This window comes from Nuphar pumila, chromosome 4 (assembly GCF_984573655.1).
Source record: "Nuphar pumila chromosome 4, dmNupPumi1.hap1.1, whole genome shotgun sequence".
NCBI lineage: Eukaryota > Viridiplantae > Streptophyta > Magnoliopsida > Nymphaeales > Nymphaeaceae > Nuphar > Nuphar pumila.
This window is the reverse complement of record NC_143252.1, coordinates 37,736,871-37,763,853: the sequence shown is the minus strand read 5'-3', so window position 1 is coordinate 37,763,853 and position 26,983 is coordinate 37,736,871. Positions and strand designations below refer to the sequence as shown.

At 39.5% G+C, this 26,983-nt stretch overlaps 1 protein-coding gene across 3 annotated transcripts in view; it reads right to left on the bottom strand.

Annotated features, from left to right (window-relative positions):
• Nucleotides 1-25,663, bottom strand: part of LOC149840034 (arginyl-tRNA--protein transferase 2-like) — a 72,054-nt gene extending 46,391 nt beyond the window's left edge. Inside the window, exons 1-3 of one of the 3 annotated variants that reach the window (XM_090002993.1) lie at nt 25,586-25,663; nt 25,290-25,492; nt 24,003-24,041 (exon numbers count right to left, since the gene is read on the bottom strand). In XM_090002993.1, the coding sequence (XP_089859119.1) occupies nt 24,003-24,041; nt 25,290-25,422 (172 nt within the window). In that variant the 5' untranslated portion in view covers nt 25,423-25,492; nt 25,586-25,663. Of the gene's footprint in view, nt 1-24,002; nt 24,042-25,289 lie in introns of all 3 variants that reach the window. The other 2 variants (XM_090002992.1, XM_090002994.1) reach the window with 2 other exon arrangements.
• Nucleotides 25,664-26,983: the final 1,320 nt, after the last annotated feature.

The window sequence follows — 26,983 nt, the reverse complement described above, 5'->3', positions numbered from 1 at the left end:
TGCATATATAGTGTAATCATCAACAAAACTAACATAATAAGAATATCCAACTTTCGACAAGACAGGCGCAGGTCCTCACACATCCAAGTGCACCAATTTGAAAGGTCTCTCAAAAACAAAACTATCATTTGGATGACTAAGAATGCAATCATTACAAAATATTTCCAAAAAAAGAAAAATATATAATTTAGAGGCACTTGGATGATTAAGTCTTTTGTGCCAAGTAGCAATATCATTGTTTTGAACATGAGTACAAAAATATTTAGAGAGACAAAAAATCCATGCAGTATAGAGATCTCTTCTCCTATGGCCTTGCCCAATCAGCTTCCCTGACTGGAGATCTTACACAAAACAACCTGTAGGTGAGAAAGATTCTACAACCATGGTCAAAAATTTGGGAAACGAAAAATAAATTTAAGTTCAATTTTGGGAACAAAAAATTCTTTAGAGTTTTGCAAAACTTTTTTTAAATTTTTAATGTCTTTTATTTTCAAAGATAATCCATCGGTGATGGAAATAAAAGATGTATGAGAGTTGGTGCATTGATCGGATAGTAGAGATGCATTAGGTGTCATGTGAAAAGAACTTCCTAAGTCAAGTATCCATGAAGACATACTGGGAGGAGTTGAAAATGAGACCGTGAAGCCGGATGTGGATGGAATAGGTGTTAGACTTCAAGAATTATTGGAGAGCTTCAGCCAATTGAGCAATGGATAAATCCTTAAGATCACCTTCTTTCTTTGAATCATCACTTGCTTTGGTTGATTTCTCTCCAACAGAGACAACTTTCCCTTTGAGCTTAGGACAATCGGGATTGATATATCTCGGCTCATTGCAAAAGTGACATAATTTTTCTCGTACCTCCATTGTTTTGCCTCCCAAAATGATTAAGCTTGTATGTTCTTTGATCTTGATACAGCATGCACCTCATTTTCTTCTTTAGTCATAGAGAGGCAAGTTTCTTCTTGACATAATTTCGCAAGAGATTTATTTAGAGGGAGGAGAAGATGTTCTATGAAGCAAAGAGGCCCAAACTTATTCAAATTTCGAGTGAAGACCATGAAGAAATTGAAAGAAATACTTATTTTCAATTTGCCATTGCATTAACTCATTGGCAGTTCCTTCCCATTGATGTTCAAATAGAGCAAGTTCATTCCACAAAAGGGATAAAGTGTTATAATAGTCGCACACACTCATGTCTCCTTGCTTTGTGGATTTTACTCTTTCTTACAAAAAATATTGTCTAATAAGATCTCTTTGAGTGTACATGTCTTTCATAAATATCCAAGCTTCATTAGCTTTCTTGAACTTAGCAAGGTTGGCACAAATCTTTAATTTCACGTTGCTCATCAACCACGCCAAAAATATTGGCATGTTCACTTTCCCAATCTTCCATCTTTACTTGATAATCTTGAATGGTTTTTTCTATTTTCTCTCCAATAAGAGCCTTCTCTTAATCTCCTCCTTTGTGATCTTGAGTTGTGGTTTGGGAACCGTGACACACATAACCCCAATGTTTTTTTCTTTAAGGTGGTTCTTTATTGTGGCCGCCCACATCAAATAGTTTGATCAATTCAATTTGAATAAGAGCTTAATTTTGGAATTCTTTTCGGCCATGACGAAGAGAAAGAGCAAGAAGAGAAGAAGTGCAGAAGAATGAAAATAAGAATGATCACCACGAGCAACAAGGCCCAAGGGTCTAAAGAAGTGCTTTGATACCATGTAATAAAGCCCCAAATACGAGCACTAACACAAAGCCACTAGGGCAATAAACAAGCCACTAATAGGCAACACAAGGCAATAAGGGCTCACTTCATAATAGCTCACAAATAACACTCAAGGGAGCACAAATATATAAAAATAATAATTTATTCACCTAAGAAAAGCCCACATACATAATGGGAGGGATCCCATTTAAATAGAAGTAAGAGGCAAGAAGGCTAGCCTTACTAGCCATTGGGCCAACGGCTAGTTGGGCTAGTCCCAATAGCTAGAAACAAGAATATTTTTTTTAAAAAAAAAGATAAAAGTACAAAAGTGCCCCTAATGGGGGGGACCTATTACAACATGTGAAAAGATGTAATTGCCCAAGGGTCTAAACACCAAGTACTCTGATACCATGTAATGAAGCCTCAAATACAAGCACTAACACAAAGCCACTAGGGCAATACACAAGCCACTTGTAAAGTCCACAAATTTTCTGGATTTTCTGAAATAATAAGGGATTATCCTGGTATTTTTTTGGATAATTAACTGGCTGTTTTTGGATTTTATAGTTATTTAAGATAATATGAGCTTTCTAAACATCTTTGGATTTGGATCTCAATGGGGGATCCACGAAGATCAACCCCCATGAAACCCAATTCAAAATGTGCATTTGGGATGCCTAGGATCCACTGCATCTCCAAGTTAATTGAGTTTGGATCCAGAAAGAGATCTGAATTCATAAACCAATATGATTTAAATTCAGATCCATTCGATTTGACATGATCCACGTTAAAAATAAACTTCCAATTTGGATCTAGGTAGGGATCCAGATTACTCAAGCCATAGGATTAGGATTTGGATCTAAGTCACACAGACTCGGCTATAAGGTCGACGCACCCGCGTCGACACGCCTCGACACGGGTGCGGCTTCGGACACGGGGCGAACACGGTCAACCAAGTGTCGGACTCGATCAAAGCACTGGGGCCGAGTCTGTCCACATTTTGGACTTGGTCAACTTTGACTGAGTCTATTTTTGTCCATTTTTTAAGGGCAAAAGACTTATAAAAACTAAAAAAAATCGATCTTATATATTTTTAAAAAAAAATATGTATATAGCCGAGTCTTATTATTGTTATATATATAGATGAGTCTTATTATTGTTATATATATAGTCGTGTCCCCTAATGGGCACAACTTTGGCCGAGTCTTATTATTGTTATATATATATATATATATATATATATATATATATATTATATATATATATTTTATATATATATATATATACATATATATAGTCGTGTCCCCGTGTCCAAAATATTTGAAATTGCTCTGCACCTGTACCCGCACCCATGTGATCCAGGGAAAATCCAAAGTGACAAACACATTGGGTTTAGAATTGGATCCTCATAGACGGACCGATTCTAAACAAATAAATAAGTATATATATATATATATATATATATATATATATATATATATATATATATATATATATATATATATACATGGATTAGGATCCTTTTAAATCGAATTGGATCCATTAGATGGACCCAATTCACATTAATACAAAAATGATAGAATATATATATATAGTTGGATCCAAGTTCCAAATGAGACCCAAACCATAGGAGTTGGGTCCATTTGGACCCAACCCAACCTATCATATTGATCAACCATATGGGTTGGATCCAAGGGATCCAACCCACCACACGTTTTTCTCTCATAACACCCAACCTCATGCTCTCTACCGAACCACACCCCAGGATCCAACCCAACCCACTGTAACCCACCGCCTCACCCTTTATTTAAACCCCTCTCCCCTTAAAGTTTCCAATTAAAAACATTACCCTCCCCCCACCCTTCGCATCTTTGGCAGGTAACTCTCTCTCTCTCTCTCTCTCTCTCTCTCTCTCTCTCTCTCTCTCTCTCTCTCTCTCTCTCTCTCTCTCTCTCTCTCTCGATGGCACACACCACCACCGTGAGCACCTCACGGTGCCACCCACAGCCACCTGACCACCTCTACCTCGTGGGAGGCCTGCCTGATCTGGTGCCTCCCTGCTGAAGCCCTCCCCTCAGTCGGAGCACCCACCTCCCTGCCATATCCCCTTGCACCACCCCTCAACCAAAGGCAGCCCAAAGAGGGTCGCTGCCCTCTCCTCTCTGCCTCTCTCTTTCCCCTCTCTTCTCTGCTGAGCACAGACCCCCACCTCCCCCCTCTTCTGTTTTTTTTTCTAGAGAAGAGGAAGAGTCAGTCCGACTCTTCCCCCTCTCTCTTCTTCCTGTTTTTTTTTTCCGACGAAGAGGAAGAGCCCAACTCTTCCCCTCTCTCTGCTTCTCGGCTGGGCTAAACCGAGACAGCTCAGTTCAGCCCAATACAGTCCCTCTCGGCTGGGCCAAACCAAGCTCGCTTGGTTCCCTTGCCGTGAGAGGTAAGTAGGGGAAAAAAAGAAAAGAAAGAAAAAAAGAAAAGAAAAAGGAAAGAAAAAGAAAAAATAAAGAAAAGAAAATGAAGAAAAAAGAAAGAAAGGAAAAAGGGAAAAAGAAAGGAAAAAGGAAGGGGGGTGTGGCCCGCAAATTGCCACCGGGTCGGGTGGGCCCCGTAGTCGCAATTGCTTCGGGAACTGCACCACTGCCACCTTCACCAGGGTGTGATTTGTTCCCATGACCAACAGATGCACATTATTGTTCGAGTGGCACGAATTACAAAGCATGATTGAGCCTCTGCCTACATTTTGATTCGCCAAGGAATTGCACGTGCTTCGAGGTATAAAAATATTGTATAGTCCTGATATACGTATATATATATATACACATACATACATATGTACGATTTATTTATGTACGCAGTTTTGTGTACGCACGTATTTATTTATGATGGCATTTATGCGGATGTTGCTTTATTTAAATTATGTGTGCATCTATTAAAATATGCAATTTTGTGTACGCTACTTTACTTAAATTATGCGTGCATCTATTTACGTATGCAGTTTTGCATATGCTTGCTTTATTTAAATTATGCATGTATTTATTTACAATGGCATTTATGCAGATGCAATTTTATTTAAATTACGCATGCATCTATTTATGTATGCAGTTTTGTATACGCTTGCTTTATTTAGATTATGTGTGATTACTTACGTACGCACACATTTAAGTGTGTATGCGTGCTTTAATTTTTTTTTCAAAAGCACGTTCATATCTCGACTTACGAATGCATGTTTCCTATGTCGACTTATATCCGCATGTTTGCAAGATTCTACGTTTGCATGCATCCGATAATTTGCAACATAAAAAAAGATTTATGTTTGCATGTTTGCAAGATTTTGTGTTCTCATGCATCAATAATTTGCAAAATAAACAAGAGATTTACGTTCACATGTGTGCGAGATTTGACGTTCGCATGCATCTGATAATTTACAAAATAAACAAGAGATTTACGTCTACATGTGTGAGATTTTACGTTCACATGCATACGATAATTTGCAAAATAAACAAGAAATTTTCTGCATAGTTTGAACTTTAAAAGTTGTTCAAAAAGAAGAGTTTTTATATGATTCAGAACTACGCAATTAAATTTGTTTTGAATGGGTATATGCGGGACTTCGATTATGTGGACTTCAATCGCACGTGCATCAAGTTCTCCGATATGCATCTGGGAACAACCTGGATTCACCTCGACTTGAGGTTCAAAAAATCGTTTTGACTGCAATAATTTCTTAAATACCCCTGCTGGTTTTCATGTATAAAAGTGTTGATCTTTTTTAAAACTGACTTAATTATTATCATTGTTGTACTATAAGACATACTCGTATACTGATGGATGAGTTGGGATTTATGGCAAACCTTGTTGTGCAACAATGCATCGTACTATGAAAAATACCATGCACACATTTACTGGGATCGCCTTTACAGGCAATATGCTTGTTTGATTTTTTATACCCGAGCATAATAAGTTATAAATGATTGAGCAATTAAAGAAATAGAACTGCACTTGAGAGGTAGATGCTCATGGGTAATTTGGGCTACTGAGCCATCCATGTCAGATTAATTAGGCACATGTGAGGTAATATGATAAACTCTCTAAACAATAATTTGCAATCCATCTACACAAATGGGCTTATCTTTGAGGGTGTAAGTGGCACAAAACTCTGTGAAACCTTTGAATGGTTATTATGCTTCGAGTGACAATGACTCGGATGATCTCCAGCCCATGGAGTTAAGAGGGTCAGGCTACTAATTTTATCCTAAGTGATAGATTCATGTTTTTTCCCTATTAATCTTTGGACAGAAGCCTTTCATACTGCAGTACATGTGATTACTCGTCTCCCATGAGAATTTTAGAAGACAAGTCCCCATATTTTACCCTTCTTGGAAAGCATCCTAATTATAACAACTTGCGCACCTTTGGTTGCGCTTGTTATGTTCATATTGACAAATCTTTGAGGAATAAATTTCAGGATAAAGCTGTGAAATGCAAGTTTGTTGGATATGTGGATGATTATAAAAGCTACAGATGTTATGATCCGATGACCAAATGTATCAAGATTTTCAGAAATGTTGTCTTTGATGAACAAAATTTTGAGAGCATGTCATTAGTCCAAGATCAGAACTCATTTCAAAATGTTGAAGTTTATGATCCCGGGTTAAGTGCTGAATTGTTTGAGAGTGAAAAAAGATCTCGTCTACCATTTTGTGAAGAATTGAATTCAAATGAACAATGTCTCGAACCTTCACATCCTTCTGAAAATGAGGTGCCTAGAGAATTCCAAAGATTTTCTGGTCAAGTTTATGTAAGAAGGGCAAGAGATAATGTCATGGACAATGTTGAGCAAGGTATGAGTCAATCTTCTTTGAGAAAATCAGAAAGGGTACGTCATCCTATTCAAAGATGGGTCAGCTATGATAATTTTTCTATGGATTTTCAGTTGTTTATGTCTCAAGTAGAGAAACATGATGAACCCGTTAATTTTCATCAAGCCATTAAATCGCATAAATGAATAGAGGCTATAAACGAGGAAATGGAAGCACTTCATGAATGTCAAGTCTGAGAAATTATTCCTAGACCTAGAAAAAAAAATGTTGTTTGGTGCAAATGGGTTTATCAAATTAAGTATAAACCTGTTGGATGCATTGAAAGATACAGAGCAAGACTTGTGGCACATGGTTTCACACAAGAATATGGGCAAGACTATGATGAAACTTTCAGTCCTATTGTTAAGACGGGGACAATACGGGTTGTTATATATCTGGCTGTTGATTATGGTTGGCAGTTAAGTCAACTTGATGTTAAAAATGTCTTTTTACATGGAGATTTGAAGGAAAAAGTTTTTATGGAGCAACCTCCTGGATATGCTGAAGGAAAACCCAAGGATTATGGCTGTAAATTGAAAAGAGCTCTTTATGGATTAAAGCAAGCCTCTCGTTCTTGGTTTGAGAGTTTTTCTCTCAAAATTCAAAACTATGGTTTTCGCAGATACTCTCTTGATCATTCTCTCTTTATTTTCAAGGATAAGGATGTCACTACTCTTTTACTCATCTATGTTGATGACATGATTCTTACAGGCAGTTTTAACATTCATATACAGATTGTGAAAGAACTATTGATGCAAAATTTCAAGATGAAAGATCTTGGTGACTTAAGGTATTTTCTCGGGGTTGAGGTGGATAGAAGAGATGATATTTTAACTCTTACTCAACATAAATATAGTCTTGATCTTTTGAGCAAGGCAGGTATGTCTAATTGTAAACCCCTAAGCACACCTTGTATTCTGCATCAAAAACTAAGTTCTAATGATGGAGACTTATATGATGATCCGACAAAATATCGGAGTATCGTTGGAATGCTTCAGTATCTCACCTTTATCAGGCCAGACATCATATATTCTGTTAATCAAGTTTCTCAATTCATGCATGAACCAAGAACTGGTCATGTTGAAGCCGTGAAAAGAATTTTAAGATTTTTGAAAGAAACTATTTGTGATGGTCTTCTTTATCAAAGAAATTGGATTGACAATAATGAACATGAGATCATTGAAAAGATGTCATTCACCTGGTATCGGAGCCACTACAGAATCTAACACTTTTATTATCTTTTTTGCAATAAGTTTTAAATTTTGGTAAGTGAACCCTATCTTGAAGTGTCAGCAAGTCGTGTATCGGACTCCAAAGCAATCGTCTTCACTGGTAAGGTTATTTAAATACTTTCATTTAAGCATTGACATTTAGTACGCTTGATTGTATGTATAAGTAAACTTCATTATAGAATACACTAGTAATCGTATGTGATCTTTGAAGGTATTTGTACGGGATCGACCCCAAGGGGGGTAAGATCGGAGAGGGTCTAATTTTGTGAAACGTATGTGCGTTGTAGATGTCGTATTCACCCAGAGGTACTTCATCCTCTACTGTTGCTCCCGCAAACTGGCAGAAGCAGAGGAATTTTATGATGGAAGTCATTCATACCCTGACCAAGACCATGACGGCTCAGGCGACACAGACAGCACAGGCGGTGCAAGCGGCTCAGGCCATACAGGCGGCACAGGCTGCAGTCAACCGCACAGGTAGCAGCTCGTGACCCTCCTGTCGATATTGCTTTAAACGCGGGCGGCGTTTCCTTCAAAAGGTTTCTGAAGTTGGACCCGCCTACCTTTTCAGGAAAGGTCGACCCAGAGGCAACAGAGAGTTGGGTCGAGGAGATGGAGTGGGCGTTCAACGTCCTACCTGTCCCCGAGGACAGGAAGACACCTTTTGGCACGTACTGTCTGAAGGGCGATGCCAAGAAGTGGTGGGACACCTTGCGAAGGGTGAAGTTCGCCGATTGGGACGAGATTCCCTGGGAGACATTCAGAGAGGAGTTTCTGGATGCATACTTTCTCTCTTATGTCGAGGAACAGATGCAACGAGAGTTCCTCGATTTGACTCAGGGGACCATGAGTCTGGTGAAGTACACTACTAGATTTTGGAACCTCGAGAGGTACTGTCTGAATCTCTTCAAGAGTGAGAAGGCGAGGGCGGCGAAATATGTGCACGTATTGAAGGAGGGGTTGCAGACTCGCGTCCTGACGAGTCGACCTACTACTTTGGTCGATGTGATCGAGTCGGCTATCGTTCTGACCAAGGATTGGGAGAAGTCCAGGGCTACATTTAAGAAAGGAGGTGGCAACGGAGATGGTTCTTCGGGCAGGAAGAGAAAGAATCCACCGGCAGGCGAAAAGGTACAAGGTGGCAAGAAACAACAGACCCATGATGGGCGACAGCAGGGTCGACCCCAGCAGTAGCAACAGTCACCGCAACAGCACCAACAGAAGCTTCAACAACAACAAGGTCAACGCAGGACCAATGGGCGAGTCTACGTAGCTACAACAGCTACTCAAGGCGATCAGACTGACCTGATCGAAGGTATCTTCTTAGTCGTTGATCACTTTGCATGTGTGATGTTTGATTCAGGCGCAACCCATAGTTTTATTTCTGCTTCATTCGCGAAATTGTTTGATTTGGTTCCTTCTAGCCTTGAAAAGGCTCTTGATGTGATGTCACCTATGGGTGCATCCTCTTCTTGCGGGAAGTACTTTCCGGCAGTTTGCATTGTGATCGAGGGGTATGAGTTGTTTGTCGACTTGGTCATACTAGATATGACGTTTTATGATGTCATTCTGGGTATGGACTGGTTGTTTAGACATAATGCTACCCTACAATGCCAGGGTAAGAAAGTTATCTTAGAGCGTCCCGATTTGTCTGCATTGTCCTTCTATTCGACCGGGATGGCAAGCGAGGTGAAGATCGTCTCGGCTTTAAAGGTCTCCAAGTACCACAAGCAGGGTTGCATGGTGTTCTTGGCCAGTGTGTCTGCTCAAGATAGTCAGGCGACACCCTTGGAGCAGTTAGATGTTGTCCGCGAGTTTTCGGATGTCTTTCCGAAAGACTTGTCGGGCTTACCGCTGCATCGAGAAATTGAGTTCTCGATCGAGCTAGTGCCTGGTACGGCACCAGTTTTTCGAGCTCTGTATCGCATGGCACCTGCTGAGTTAGTAGAACTGAAGAAGCAATTACAGGTGCTTCTTGACAAAGGTTTTATCAGGCCGAGTGTGTCTCCCTGGGGTGCACCGGTCCTCTTTGTCAAGAAAAATGATGGTTCAAAGCGACTTTGTATCGATTACCGTATGTTAAACCAAGTGACGGTGAAGAACAAGTACCCACTACCGAGGATTGATGATTTGTTCGATCAGCTGAGGAAGGCAAAGGTGTTCTCGAAGATCGACCTTCGTTCTGGGTACCATCAGTTGAGAATCAAGACGAAGGACATTCTGAAAACAGCATTCAGGTCCAGATATGGGCATTATGAGTTTCTAGTGATGTCCTTTGGACTCACCAATGCCCCTGCAGCGTTTATGGACCTGATGAATCAGGTTTTTAGTTTATGGCTGGATTCGTTCGTCATCGTGTTCATAGATGACATTCTGATTTACTCGGAGAGTGTGGAAGAACACCGAGAGCATCTACGAATCGTATTACAAACACTGAGAGAACATCAACTCTATACTAAGTTCTCAAAGTACGAGTTTTGGATTGATAGGGTGATGTTTCTCGGTCACGTGATATCCGAGAGGGGCGTGGAAGTTGACCCAGCCAAGGTAGAGGTTGTTTTGTCATGGGAGCAACCAAAGACGGCGACTGGTATCAGAATTTTCTTGGGATTGGCGGGCTACTACCATCGATTTATTGAAGACTTCTCGCGTATAGCTGCCCCTATGACTCGACTGTTGCAGAAAGGAGTAAAGTTTGAGTGGTCACCTCGATGTGAGGACAGTTTTCAAGAGCTGAAGAACAGGTTGACCACAGCACCAGTTTTGACATTGCCTTCTGGGATGGGTGGCTTCGTCGTGTACAGTGATGCTTCGGGGACCGGACTAGGTTGTGTCATCATGCAGCACGACAAGGTCATAGCGCATGCTTCTAGACAATTGAAGGTGCACGAGAAGAATTACCCCAAGCATGATTTGGAATTGGCGGCAGTGGTCTTCGCATTGAAGATATGGCATCACTACCTTTATGGGGAACAATTTGAGGTTATGTCCGATCACAAGAGCCTCAAGTATATATTTACACAGCGAGACTTGAATTTGAGGCAGCGTAGGTGGTTGGAGTTCTTAAAGGACTACGACTTCTCCATCACTTACCATTCTGGTAAGGCGAATGTAGTGGCAGATGCGCTTAGTAGAAAGGCGCCGGTCACAACAGCTAGCATGATTGGACGCAGTTGGAATTTGATTGAGGAGTTTGCCAGATGGCAGCCTTTTGCGGGTGACTCTAGACGCATCCTTTGTGCGAGGATGCAGGCAAGACCGGAGATCATAGATCGGATCAAGGAGCTTCAGTCAGTCGATCCGAATTTTGAGAAGCTATGTGAGAGTGCCCAAAAGCCAGAGGCACAGTTTCGCCGAGAGGGGGGACGGAACCATCATGTTTGAAGACAGATGGTGGGTTCTGAAAGTATTGCGGGAGGAGCTGATGAGTGAAGCTCAAGGTCTAGATATTTCGTTCACCCTGGTTCCACCAAGATGTTCAAAGATCTTCAGAGGACTTACTGGTAGAACGGGATAAAGCGGGACATCGCGAAGTTCGTGTCCCGGTGTCTCACCTGTCAGCAGGTGAAGATTGAACACCAGAGACCTGGTGGACTTTTGGAGCCTCTTGAGATTCCAGAGTGGAAGTGAGATGACATCTCGAAGGATTTCATAGTAGAGTTACCTAAGACCTGACGACGATGTCATTTGGGTAATAGTGGATCATTTGACGAAGAGTGCCCATTTTCTCTCGATTAGAATCAGTCAGAGTTTGGAGAGTTTGGCCGATCTTTACGTGGATGGGATAGTTAGACTTCACGGGCTGCCGCATTCGATAGTGTCAAATCGAGATCCGCGTTTCACATCTTGATTCTGGCGCCAGCTTCAAAAGGCTTTAGGCATTACGTTGAAGTTTAGCACTACGTTCCACCCACAGACGGATGGACAGTCGGAGCGTACGATCCAGACGCTAGAGGATATGCTGAGAGCATCTACTTTAGATTGGGTAGGCGATTGGGACGAACATGTGAAGCTGGCAGAGTTTTCATACAATAACAGTTTTCATGCCAGTATTGGCATGGCCCCGTATTAAGCTTTGTACGGCCGACCATGTAGATCCCCTATGTGCTGGGATGAGGTTGGAGTGAGAGCAGTGGAGTCTCCTGAAAGCATCCAGCATTATGCAGACCAGGTGTGTTCAATCCGACAAAGGTTGATTGCAGCGCAAAGTAGGCAGAAGTGCTATGCTGATCGGCGACGTAGCTCAGTTTTGAGGTTGGCGATCACGTGTTTATTCGGATTTCGCCTACGAAAAGCATCTTCTGGTTTGGAAAGAAAGGGAAACTGAGTCCTCGGTATGTTGGACCCTTCGAGATTCTTGGACGCATTGGGGAGACTGTGTATCGAGTAGCGCTCCCTCCTCAGTTTTCGCAGATCCACGATGTATTCCATGTCTCGATGTTGAGAAAGTATGTACCTAACCCCTCAGGTGTGATTCACTATGAGGTGATCGAGGTGCAGCCTGACTTGACTACGGAGGAAAGGTCAGTGAAGATTGTAGACCGTCAAGAACAGACGCTGCGAAATAGGACGATTTCGTTCGTGAAAGTGTGTTGGCAACATCACGGGCTGGAGGAGTGCACTTGGGAACCTGAGGCGGATATGCCAAAATTGATGGAGATAGCTTGTCATGAATCAATAGATTTGGCCTTTAGTTGTAGCAGAATCTGATCATTATTGATTTTAAATCTTGATATAATGACATGTTTGTTTCTTTTATGGATAGAAGGGCCACTCTGTGAGAGATTCTAGACCTTGATTTGAGGTTATGTTTGGGTCTTCGGTGGAAAGATGGGGTCATTTTGAGAAATAGGAATAAGTGAAGGTTATTCAGGACAAAGAGTCTCTTAGAAATTTTGGGGATGAAATTCTTTTTAGGGGGAAAGGATGTAATAACCATGGTTGCCAGTTGAGGAAGCGGGAGCGGGAAGCGATACGGGAAGCGGGAGCGGGAAGCGGGAGCGGGAAGCGAGGCACTTTCAAAATTTTAGGAAGCGAGGAAGCGTGGGACCACTTAGGAGCGATTCGGGAAGTGTCTCGGAAGCGACCTAGGAAGCGTCTCGGAAGCGAGGGGGAAGCGAAAAAAATAAAAATAAAAAATAAAAAATACAAAAAAAATTGAAAAAAATAGGGGAAGCGTGGGGGAAGCGTGATGGGAAGCGCGCTTCCCATTAAAGGGAAGTGTGTCCCCCATTAAAGGGAAGCGCGCTTCCCAAAAAAGGGGACGCTTCCCCCCACGCTTCGGAAGCGCGACGTTTCGCGCTTCCCCTTTTAGCTAGGCGCTTCCGGTAACCCTGGTAATAACCGAAAATTTTATGTGAATTTTTATGCAATTAGGTAGGATTTATGTGTTCTGGGCCTAGGATCCGCTTCCCGGATCCATAAGAATCATACCTATGTAAATTAGTATATATATAATAATAAAAAAAATTAAAGAAATAAATAAAATTATTTTGAGTTTGAGTCACAGTTGGACCCATTTGGATCTAACCTGTGGATCCACCTTTATAACGTGATCGGATCCACATTCAAAACCGGACACGGATCCACTTTACTGTCGGGTCCCGAGTCACGGGTCGCGGGGCTCAGAAGCGGACTCGACCCGTACCCTATAAAGTGAAAGAAAAAAAAACAAAAAGGAAAGAAGAAGAGGGTATGGCCCGATACGGGCCGCCCGATAAGAGGGTGTGTTAGGGTTCAAAACCCTAACACACATCCAAGCAACAGAAAGGGGGAGGGGAGTGTAACCGCCGGGGGGGTCGCCTCTCGTTAAAAGGGGGAGAGAACCTCGGCCTTCCTGGTTCTGCCTCTCCCTCTCGGATTTCTCCTCCCACTCTCTCTTCCTCCCCCACACTCTCTGTCTCCTCTTCCGACGTCCCTCACTCCTCCTCTGCGTGCGGCGGTGCCAACGACGCTGACCTCCTTTCGTAGTGACAAAGAGAGCACGACTGCACCCAAATCTCGGTAGGAGCAACCAAAACCGACGAACCACCCTCTCTTGATAACAATATCCTCCAGAACGTCAGAAAAGCTCAATCGAGGTAGGTCTTACTATTATTTTTACTTGTTTAGGCATTGAGCGTGTTCGAGCAGTCGATGTGGGTTGTCTGAAACCCCAAATCGGTTGATTTGGGGGTTTAGACTACTAGGGAAGCCCAAACCGGGTGTCTGTGCCTCAGATTTCATCTTGGGGCCGATGCTACTGAAAAACCCCAAATCACCGATTTGGGGGTTTTTCAGTTTTTCGATTTCAGGGGGGAGTACCTTTCGATTTCGGCTTCTGTGAAAATCCAAATACGCTATGGGGTGTTCGTATAATAAAAAGGGGGGTTCAAGTTTTGATAAATTTCTCTGAATTCTGTTATGGGGTTCTTGGATCCCTAATAGCACCCTAATAGCCTGCGATTTTTTTTTGTTAGGGGGTTCCCGGATTCTTGGGATTTAGGAAAAAAATCTGGAACTCATGTTAAGACTGGCTCTATGAGTGTGGAAGTATAACCTTGAAAAAAATAAATAAATAAATAAATATTTTCTAAGCTATGCGTAAATGATTTAGCAGGTAGGGAATTTCAATTGTTTGCATCTGTATATATTCTGTGTTATTCAACCTATCTGATTTGCTTCTGTTAAATATTAGTGCTTGTTCTTCTATAAAGTTATGGATATTATTATTATGTCAACTTAAGGTTGTAAACTGTAATTTTGTTAGTATATTATAGTGTAAAAAAAATTTCTTAATGCTGAGGTTTCGTAGATGATGAAGCTATAAATAACCTTGTTTGTAGCATATTTCGGTTGCTTTACATTCGGTGTTAGTTGTGAATGTTTTTTGATACTCTTTTAACTTTTGTAGGAGCGGCATATTTCTTTGGGTAAAGCAAAAGAAAACCAAAACCAGCATGTTACTGATCTATGTGTCGTTATGGAACCTATCATAAATGTTAATGATGATAAATAATGGTGCATGGCATAATTTGTAATCATCTAATATATTGTAATAGGATGAATTGGTGAGATATATAGTGCAACAATGGCCAACAACATGCACATTATGAGGAATATTAAGTCTTGATCCTGCGAAAGTAAAGGATTATTATTAACCAGTTTCCATGATCTATGTGATTGGTGATAGAAATAGTGTGTTGCAAGAAAGCTATAGGCTACTACTAGCATTGATGATAAGTTGAAACTTGGAGTATGAACTGCAATTCAAAGCTTATGAATATCCTTACCAGTGTGAATTGTTATATCTATATTGTACATTATTCTGGAAATTACGAATTTGCAATTAGGTATCGACATAGAATGCTTGCCTAGTGAATCCAGTGGACATAGTTCATGACCAAGATATCAATTTTAGAAGCCTTTATGTCCAAGCAGACACATGGATGACTGTCGGTCTAATTGCATAGCCTTAAAGAAAGCTAATATTTCCAAAGACATGACTGCAAGAATAATCTCCTTGAAAAGGGTGCAACAACTCAAAGAGGAGAAAATTTCACACAAATTTTATACTTCTAAAACTTCATTTCTGTGTATGTGCACTTGCCTTCACATTCTTCAACAATGATGCAAACCACTAAACTTAAGGGTGCGGGGACCAGTGCCTGTGTGGGTATCCATGTGTGTGGGCATCATTATATATGTATAGTACTTCCAACTTCATCTCCTTGGCTGAAGAAAAAAAAACATTAGCAGTAGCTGAATCTAATTCTTTGCTTGTGAAGTGTAACATCAGGCTTTATATCTGATGATCTTCTTCTTATTAAAATTGTAACTATAAGAAGGTTAGGCAGCAGGATATGAAAAGGATGACAAAAAATGTTGCATTATCTTTCATCTAATTTAAAAAGATAATATGGTATACCATGGGCAATAGATGGGATCTTGATTCCATCATTGCTTGAGACAGACACTAGTCGACTGGGTCGGCTGGGTGGGTGTGAACCTCTTAATGAAGAGAGACCTTTGTTCTTTAAATACATTTATAAATATATATAAATATAAGTGTTAAGAATCTTGACCAAATTATGCAAAAGTTAGGCATACACTTAATAAAATTTTGCATTGACAGTCTGGTGCAGCTTGATAGAAATTTGTGTTGATGGGCATATGGCATTTCTAAACCGAACCAGGACATTAATAGTTACACACACTTGAAGGAAAATGTGCATTTTTGACGTTTCTTATAAAGAAAAATATGCATTGACAAGTATGTGTGCACATGATGGGACATGTAGTAATATGCTTATGCAATGTTTGTTATGATCATGCAAACGACGTGAGCATGCAAACTTGAGAAGAATATGCATTTTATGTACTCACACACACTCAAGGGAGTATGCCTTCACACGGATACATGTATGTTGATGCAAGGATATACATGGCAAAGATGAATATGATTTGAGAAATTACGTACTTATGAATGGCTTTGTTTTGCATGGATGCACATGCATTTGGCACATTAATTTAGTGTTATAAATAGCACATTACTCTGGTTTTGATATGTGATGCATCGATGGCCTAAAGGGACCATCACCGGCCTGGAGAGCCGTGAGTTGTGTTGGTTTTCATATATATTTATTTGCATCACTTAAACCACACAAGTTGGTATGGCACACTACTACACTGTTCTTGTTATCCTTACGAGCTGGAGTCCCGTAAAGGTCCCCGCGAGGGAGGATGCGGGTTTTCGCTTTACTTTTGCATATGGTGTTGCAAACTTAAAGAATTAACTTTAATAAAAATATAATAATTAAGAACAGTGTAATATATGTTCTGGGATCTTCTATCTGGAGAATAGAGATCTTAGAGATCCGGTATTGGAAAGACTTTGAGGAAACAAAAACTCTGTGTGCTTTATTTTGTCCCCTGAACCCGATATTGAGGTTCTTTCTCCTGACCACGGTTTTAGGGAGAGTGTCATTTTACCTAGAGGTGGTGTGTTTGACACAGTTGTTGTTTTTTGTACCAAGAAAGTGACACTTGTGGGCGTGGGGTATTCCTGGTGTCCCCGACATTAGATGTGAAGGTCTAATGTTCCGAAGGTGATTCGGTCGAGGGCTGAGTTTGGAACCCAGTAATAAAATACAAATTTGTATGCTAAGTTACCCTGGGAACCTAACTTAACATCGGGGATTGTACCCATTGGGTGTATCCGCGGGAAATGGTAATTAAAAAAAATGAACTTAAAGTTGTATGCATTTAATAAGGCATGCATATAGAAAGGAAAACTTTTATGAAAGATAATAAAGTATTCATGCATTGCACATAAATGATGCATATTCATGCTATGCATTAGAACATGCATATGTTATCTATTCCCTTAATTGTTATATGTTTGATGGATGCATGATGTTTAACTTCTAAGGCATCTTAAATGCCTAATTCTACTTGAGTTGTAATTCATGGTATTGATTAAAGTTCTTTTATGCCTAATAGATGCACCATGTTGTATGAATGCATACCTGAATTATGTAATTGTCATAATTGCATTCCTCTGAATCATTACACGAATTCATATCTATGGTTACGGGATATTTAAATGTGCTAACGATGTTACCTGCCAGTTAGCTTCTGATACATTATTGACTGTCGTAGCGTAGACTTATTCTTGTATATGCTGAAAATCACAATCGGCACCCGCACCACATACTTGACACATGATATATCTGCAAGAAAATTACAGTAATTCCTACTTAGACAGTTGTAGTCTAATTCCTATAAATTTATCATTTTTCAGGTAAAGAGTAGAGTTTATGAGCGGATGCGGAATGAGGCTTCGATCGAGATTTTGGATTTATTGTTCCAGGGATGGTTCGAGAAACTCTGATGTTAATTTTCATTGAAATTGAAATGAAATAAATGATTTTGGTTTGCTCCCCACTTTAATGTTCCGGAATGCTTAACCTTATAGTATGACTTGTTTCCGTTGTTTCAAAAAGAAAAAAAAAATCCTCAAAATTTTGGGTTAAGATTTCGGGGCGTTACAGTTTGGTTTGTATCTAAGGATCTAGACCCAACTCGGTTTTAATTTAATACATGTTCATTAATGGCACAATGTAATTTTATGTTGTTATGTAATGGGTATTTTCGTACCCTAATATTTGTATCAACATATATTTAATATGAAGTCAATACCGCAAATCCTAATTGGGTTTTCTCCAGCCACTGACGCCTCTCTCCCTCTATACTTCTCTTCATCTTGTGATTGATGGAGGAGTACCATTTTCTAACATGGTATCAGAGCTATAGATCCTTCCTGGAAGATCGTGTTCTCCTATGAGCACTCAGTCCAGCCCCTTTGCCCTCTTCTAAGGTATTTTTCTCTTGGTTCATATTGTTTCTTCTTTTCCTTCACAATCCAAAATATTCGATTTCTTCTTCTCCTGTTTGTTTCTTCTCTCACTGTTTTTTTTTCTTTCGTACTATTGCATATGCTGAAATATCAAAATTCATGTTTGCGTGATTTCAAAGATTGAAATCACGTCAAACTCGTTCTTTTATTTCTTCCATATAGACGTCAGAATAGAATCTGACCTGAACACGATCTGTGTTCTGCCTTGATTGATTAATATCACTCTATCTTCCTTTCTACTTTGGAATTTTCTCATTTAGAAAGAAACCACGTTAAAGAAAACATGTTATTTTCATATTAACGTGTTTTCTTACGAATTGAATACTTATTTTCCTTTAGAGCAGTTTTTCCTTTACTGCTTATTATGTTTTTTCTGCCTCGAATCTGCAGGTTATTATTTTAAAAAAAAAAAAAAAGGCAGCCGAGTTCTCTGAAATTCAATTATTTGTTCTAAATTTTTATTTTGTTTGCTCTAAAGTGACTTCTCTTTCCGGTTTCTTAATCCTCCTCGTTTTCCGCTTCCCATTGACGATGGATTCATTTTCTTCTTCGCAATATGGCCTTTCTTCCAACTTTCTCAGTCAGCTTGTGTTTGAGAAACTGAACAATTCCAATCTTTTAACCTGGAAGAGACAAATTATCCCATTCATAAGGAGTCGGGATCTTTCTGGACATCTGGATGGCTCTGTTCCTATTCCTCCAGAGTTCATATCACAAGAAAGCAAGAATAGGGAGGGTGACACTTCAATTACTTTTGTTAGAAATCCAGAGTATGTATCCTGAATGAAGCAAGATCAGGCTTTGGTTGCCTACATCACTTTCACTTTGTCATAGAAGGTGCTTGTGGCAATCCCAGATGATTGTTCAGCTATGCAGTTATGGCATCGTCTTGTTCAGACATATTCTCAAGTTTCTCAGACTAGAATTTTATTTTTAAAGAAAGAGTTTCAAATGTTAAGGAAGGACTCCATGACTGTCATGGAGTACTTAAACAAAATGAAGACTATCATGGATCAGTTGGCCATCGTGGGTTGTGTGGTCAGTGACAAAGATATGGTGCAGTAGACTTTGAGCGGGCTAGGACCCGATTATCACATGATGGTTACTTCTTTACTGTGTTTGCCAGACTTACCTACATTTAAAGACCTATGTGCTAAGCTCTTACAGTATGAGATGACCTTGAAGGGATTCTCCGAAGGTATTCACAACCCCATTGGAGCACACGATGTTCTTGCCACAGGAGTTACCTATGGTCGAGGACGTGACGGGTATGAATCTCGGGAAATGGGTGGTCAAAAGAAGAATGGACAAGGAGCCCGTGGAATATTACCTACTCCCAGTATGCCCCCTAATTTACAAAGGCAAAGGACAATACCTACTTGCTTTCTCTACAACAAAAGGGGGCACATCATAGCAAATTGGTGGCATAACCCACAAAATAGAGGAAAACAATTGGAGACAAGAAAGAGAACAAATACATTGAAGAATACTGGAGAAGTCAAAGAGTTGTTATTATCTGCCTTGGCTGAATTGAACATCAAACAGAATGATCAAGATACTTGGTATGTTGATTCTGGTGCAGCCACTCATGTCACTGGTGATGTTGGTAAGCTCCTAAATCTTGTTCCTTATGTTGGTAGAAATAGCATTGTCACTGGAGATGGGTTTCATCACCATATTTCACACATTGAAAATTTTATAATTCCTATGTCCAACTCTTCCCTTGCTCTTTCAAATGTCATTCATGCTCCTAATATCAAGAAAAATATTGTTTCAGTCTCTAAGCTTGTCGATGGCATTAATGCTTCAGTTGAGTTTACTCGTTTTTCTATTTATGTTAAGGACCTTCACACGAGGAAAACGTTCGCTGAAGAAAAACGACAACGGAATATGTACGCGTTCTAAGAGAATCCTTCCTCTCGTGTTCAACCTGTTGATTCCATCTTGAAGCTCACATCATCATCTTTTCACCATCCCTGATATAAGCCTGATGGTACTATCGAGCGATACAAGGCTAGATTGGTTGTCAAAGGTTTCACACAGGAGCAAGGACAAGACTATGACGAGACCTTCAGTCCGGTGGTAAAAATGGGCACTATCAGAGTCATACTATCATTGGTTGTTGAGCATCAGTGGACTCTCAGCCAACTAGATGTGAAAAATGTGTTTCTACGTGAAACTCTGAAGGAGGAAGTATACATAGAATAGAGCAGACCACTGGGTTTGGAGAAGGGAACTCCAAAGAATATGTGTGCAAGTTAAAGAGAGCTATATATGGCCTGAAGCAGGCTTTTTGATCTTGGTTTGACAGTTTCTCTCTTGAAGTGGAAAAATATGGTTTTAGTCGGTCTCTTCTTGATCATTCTCTTCTCATATTCAAATGTAAAGACATAGATATCCTGTTATTGATATATGTTGATGGCATTATCATTACAGGTAACTCTAATGAACATATTGATCAGGTTAAAGAACTCTTGAATCATAGATTCAAGATGAAGGATCTTGGTAAAATGTGATATTTTCTTGGAGTAGAAGTTGATAGGACTACTGAAGGCATGATACTTACTCAACATAAGTATATCATTGATATTCTTAGCAGAGCAGGTATGACAGATTGCAAGCCCCTGAGCACACCTAGTGTACTTCATCAAAAACTCAGTTCACAAGATGGAGATCTGTATGAGGACCCTACAGGATATTGCACGATAGTAGGAATGCTTCAGTACCTTACCTTCACTCGGCCTGATATTGTTTATTCCGTCAATCAGGTATCTTAGTTCATGCATGAACAGCATATTGGGCATATGAAAGCTGTGAAACGCATTCTTTGATATTTGAAGGAAACTATTGGAGATGGTCTTGTGTACAGAAAGAGTATGCATGGTCATCACATGCATGAACTTCTTACTTACACAGATGCAGATTGGGCAGGAGATCCAAATAAGTGTAGGTCAGTCTCAGGATATTGTGTTTTCATTGGCCTAAATCTTATCTCCTAGAGCAGTAGGAAACAAAAGATCATAGCCAGGTCGAGCACAGAAGCTGAATATAGATCAATGGCAACTGCTACAGCCGAAGTAACATGGATCAGACACCTATTGACAGAACTAGGAGAGTCAATTTCTAAATGTATTCTATTGTGTGACAATCAAAGTGCCATCAACATGTCATTTAATCTCATCTATCACAGTCATGCCAAGCATATTGAAATTGATCAACATTTTGTATGACAGAAGGTTGAAGAGAAGGAAATTGAACCAGAATTCGTTCGAATTGCTGATCAAGTTGTTGACTTGTTTACAAAGGGGCTTATCAAGAACAGATTCTGGATGTTAAAAGGCAAGTTGTTCATGGTTCAAAACTATATACAACTTGAGGGAGGGTGAAAAGATGTCATTCACGATTGGGTTTGGATCTCAGGATCCAGACCCAACTCGGTTTTAATTTAACACATGTTCATTAATGGCATAATATAATTTTATGTTGTTATGTAATGGGTATTTTCGTACCCTAATATTTGTATCAGCATATATTTAATGTGAAGCCAATACCGCAGACCTTAATTGGGTTTTCTGCAGCCACCGACGCCTCCCTCTCTACTCCTCTTCCTCTTGTGATTGACGGTGGAGTACCATTTTCTAACAATCATCACTTATACTGATGTGGATTGGGCTGACGATCTGGATGAAAGGCGGTTTGTTTCTGGATATTGTATATTTATTGGAAAAAATCTAGTGTCATGGAGTAGCAAGAAACAAAGAGCCATTACCAGGTCCAGTACTGAAGCTGAATATATGTCTATGGCAGCTGGGACAGCTGAAGCTACATGGGTCAGACATCTTCTTGCAGATCTCGGAGAAAGAATCTCACAATAAATTTTGTCGTGTGGCAATCATAGTACTATTAACATTGCATATAATCTTATACAGCATGGTCGTACAAAGCATACTGAGATAGATCATCAGACAAAAGGTTGAAGACAAAGAGATTGAGCCTCGTCACATTCGTATAGAAAGCCAAGTTGCAGATTTGTTCACCAAAGGCCTAACAAAGCATCAATTTTGGTTCTTAAAGAACAAGTTGTCCATGGTCCATGACCATGCACAACTTGAGGGAGGGTGATAAAATGTCTTTTGACGTCATCGGATCTAGATCAATGTGTCTTATTATTCTTAGAGTGTTTTTTTTATGTAATGGCATCTCTGTTATTTTGTTATATTTTAAACCCTTTGTAATATATGTTGCATAATAAAGCATTAGGGCTAGCCATCTCTTTAGTGGCTGCCGTTTTGAGCATTCTCTTTCTCTCTCTCCTTTTCCTCACATTCCTTGATAGCTGAATGCAACTTTGGTAGATTCTTACAGGGCCAACGGCTAGTTGGGCCAGTCACAACAGTTAGAAACAAGAATTTTAAAAAAAGAAAAAAGAAAGATAAAAGTACAAAAGTGCCCCTAATGGGCAGGACCTATTACAACATGTGAAAAGATGTATCATGTTCCTATAAGGGTTTTAAAAAACCTTTCATTCAAAATCCTAAATTAACTATATGATACAATAATAACCATTAACGCAAAATGATTTGTTCATTCTCAAACATAAATCCACACAAGGCATTATCTAATACAAACAATACAAGAGACAAAGTTCGACCAAGCATGATGACCATGTGCTAACATCCTTGATCTCTAAATCAGTTCAATTTCGAGGTATGTATCATTTTAGTTTATGTCAAAGGTTCTCTGAGATTCCACACTTGATATAGGCAATGCTCATGCAGCATCCAGTTTAGTAAACTTTTTTCTAAACCAAGTAAAAATCTTTGTTAATTTTTACATGTTTTATTCTAATAAGTTAGTTCTATTTCATACAGCTTTCTGTTTTCTAGACTAAGTTGAAGAAAAAAGAACAGTTAATTATCTCAATCAACCCCCTTCAAGTGGGGACATCTACAGAAAAATCACTTCCAGAAGATCAGAGAGGATTCCAAACATAATGAAGGATAATACAAAAAGTGAGACTTCATCCATGATCAAGTATAATGACAAAACAAGCTATCAAAAATGCTGATGCTAGGTGATTAGCACCATCGTCATAGATGATGGTGCTATTCTGAAAATAGTACAACTTTACCATTTTGTGTGATGTCTTACACAAAAGTATTAGATTTTAATCAGTGTTTTATGTATGCTTTGAAGTAAAAGAAATAGATCCATACTTTCTGTACTTAACTATTTTCATTTAAAAAATTTGTCTTTACTCATGCTGTATGCCCAGAAGCTATGGATACGGCTGCAGATACGAGGATACAGTCATTTTTATGAAGTTTCCAGTATGACTTGTATATAAAGGGATATGTAACGGCAGTCAAAATGGAGTATCCATGTGACATAGCCCAGCAGTTTTTTTTTATTTGCACAAAATTTTCACAAAAAAGAAAATCAAGAACTTTCCCTTGAGAAAAATAAAGAAAACTTGTCAACTCTAAATTCCCACCAGGAAGCATTAGTCACTATGATCAAAATTCAGAACCAACATCCCAATACTCATATCAACTAAGGGTCCAAGCCCAACCTGAATAAAAAAGAAATAAACCAGCCCAACCAGGTCCAATCTGAACAGGAAGATGAACCTTACTTCTGATCATATTTCAGATACACAACCTACTCAGTCCATCCCATTTTATCCCTATTTAGTAGGCAAATCACAACAGCATCCAGTACAGTTTACTGAAATTTAGTAGAAATCTAAAAAAAAATTATCTTTGGAATAACATTAATCGCAATGTCAGTAATTTCTTGGACAAAGGCACACCTTGGTAATCATCCACTGTGATGCTGTGAGCCCATAAACCTGAGGAAATAAATGACAAATAAAGTGTGTCAAGAAAGAAAGAACAACACGTATCAATAGCAACCATCAATAGTCAGTGTAATGCACCAATCATACAACAACTCCAAGTGCCATGGATGTACATTTACAAGTGTAGCAAGTAACTGATTGAACCAAGTCAAATTGGAATCACTTGAACTCAGAACAAGAAGCGTCCTGAGCAACAGTGATCAAGATGAAATTGTAAAAAGAGAATCTTCTTAAACCAGCTAACCCATAAACAAGCTGGAAGAAACCAAAACCAAGAAAAGACACCATTAGCCATTCAGTCAATGAAATTTTCAGGATAAGAGAACAGCTAATTATCTACACCTTATATCAAGCAAAATAGAAACGTCAAACGGCATCTTTGTTTCACTATCTCATAAGAAAGAGAATGCATGAGTTAACGTGGCGATATGCAAGGATGATACAGATGCAGCTGATCACAAGTAAATCAACTCACGTAAGAAACCAGGAAAAAAAAGAAGTTGCTAAATAATAACTAATTGATTGCTCGAAAGAATTGGACCATAAGGAGCCTTCTTCAAATTAGTTATTCATATTTTTGCAGTTGATTCCAGAAAAGGATCAAATAACTATGAGATTATATGATTCATCTAAATTCTAGTCAAATGAGTGGAAACTTTACTAATCCATAAACTGAAATTTCCTTGTGATTTGTAGCCTCCATGAGCTTCTAGATCTGATCTCATCATAAATCCGACTAGAAACCATACCAGGGAAGCACCGTATCTGTAATTAATTGGATTTTTTTTAAAGAGATGAAAAAAAAAGGGAAATGAAGCTTTCGCTGACTGTTAGATGAATCATCCCAACAAGGAACTCGGTAATATTAGCGCCGCATAATCCCCGGATCGAATACAAGAACATGATCTACAAACAAGCAACGAGAACATGATTTACAGTAAATAATTGAAAATCGAGCATTTTGAACGATTGAGAATGCGGTACAATTCTCTGAGCACATCAAAATCGTGATCAAATGTTGAGTTTAAGCAAATAATGAATCTCATAATCCAAAATGAAACACGAGATTAGTATAAAGCAGATATATCGATCAATCAGATACAAGAATTCAACCTAATCGAGCAATCGTCACTAAAGCAAGAACACCAACAAATCGGATCAGACGGAACGCCAAGAGAGCAAAGAAACGAAAACCCAAGAAGAAAGAAAAAAAAGAAAGAAAAAGAAGAAGGGGGTTACCGTGAGCGATGCTGGTTTGTCTGCCAGATTTGCAATAACCGCAGGAGCTCTTGCGCCGGCCGTAGTTGGTGATGACGCTCTCCCCTGCGCCTCTGCTGCTGCTGCTGGCACCGTGATCTGCCCATCCCTCCATTTTCCACCACAAGGTGCGAAAATCATCCGCTTTCCATCCTATTCCCTTTCGTCTTCCTCTGGAAGGATCGCTAGGGTTTCATAAGATTTTCGTGCAACGATAAAACCATAAGAGAGAGAGAGAGAGAGTAGGGAAATGGAAAGAAGAGGGCGATCTCAACAACCTCAGGATAACACCACCTCCTCCTCCTCCTCCTCCTCCTCCTCCTCCTCCTCCTCCTCTTCCTCTTCCTCAATGAGGATAATCAACTCTATGATGCATCCCGTTTCTAAGTGCCTAATTTGCTGTGGGTTTTCCTTTTCTCTTTTGAGTTAATTTTACAAAAACATAGAACGTTATTTTTTTATAATTAAAATTCATGCTTAAAAGGTTATAACATTGAAGTTTATTTACCTTTACCCAAATTCATAGAGGGTTATAAGCAATGTTTTCAGTATCGGACTCGAACCTGTATCGTTTGGCTCACCGTTCAGGTGTATCGGGGCGATGCCGATACCGATACTCAAGTGTATCGTTCTGAATCAGCCAAAAAATAATTTAAAAATATTAACATGACATGTGTTCAAGCCATTAAAATAATATTTAAAAATTAAATTTAAGCTATTCTTTACATTCATTGAAAAATAACTTATTCACCGAATACACAAATTTTTTAACAAGTTGTGCAGGCCAACAACCCTATGTGACAATCATCGACCCCCTACGCATCTAAGCATCAATGTTGATATTGTTGCTCATTGCATGGCACATCGTCGATAGTCTAATGCATATTGTTTGCTACTATGTTTAATGCATTTTTCACTAAGTGATACTTTACACTGCCCTTGTCACATTCTGACTTTCGCAACATCAGATAGTGCACACGCATCTCCTGTCAAACGCTTGTCATCTACTTTGAACGTTGAGCGCCCTTTATCACTGGTGCAACTGATTTTGACACGTACTACACGCCACAAAGTTCATCTGCACTAAAACTATGCTTACTCATCGCTTCCAAAACACCAGGTGCTCTCTTTCACCGGTGTGCCCAACAATGCTTACGAGATCAACACATTATCTTTCTCGTTAATAGTCATTAAATATGCCTTAACTATTTTAATGTTACCCTAACCCATTTTGCCCTCATCTAAGCGGACCTTTCTTACAAAGTCATTCACTGTGTTTCAGACCGTCATGTTTTTCACCACAGTATACCTCTTTGGTACTCTTGAGTGCCCCACAAGGCCTTACGGCTTAAGAACTTCGTGTATTCGGACCCTCTCTTCTCCTTTTGATGTACTTTGCTTTCAAGTATTTATAAAGAAGCTTTTTACATTCTTACCTATTTGCTCTCTTTGTGATTGTGCATGCGCGTACTCTTAATTTCACTCATACGATGTGTTATGCATTGCTTGTGCGTTAAAAAGACTTGCTTTCAGTGTTTGCGATTACCTGAAGCGATATCGCAGGGGCTTTCGCTTCTAAGCTTGTGATAAGTTGGTAGTAGAGCCTTGTCGACATTAGGATTGACAATGACGCCAAAAAAGAATGTCATGACTTTTTCAGGCAGTTGGTTCATCCT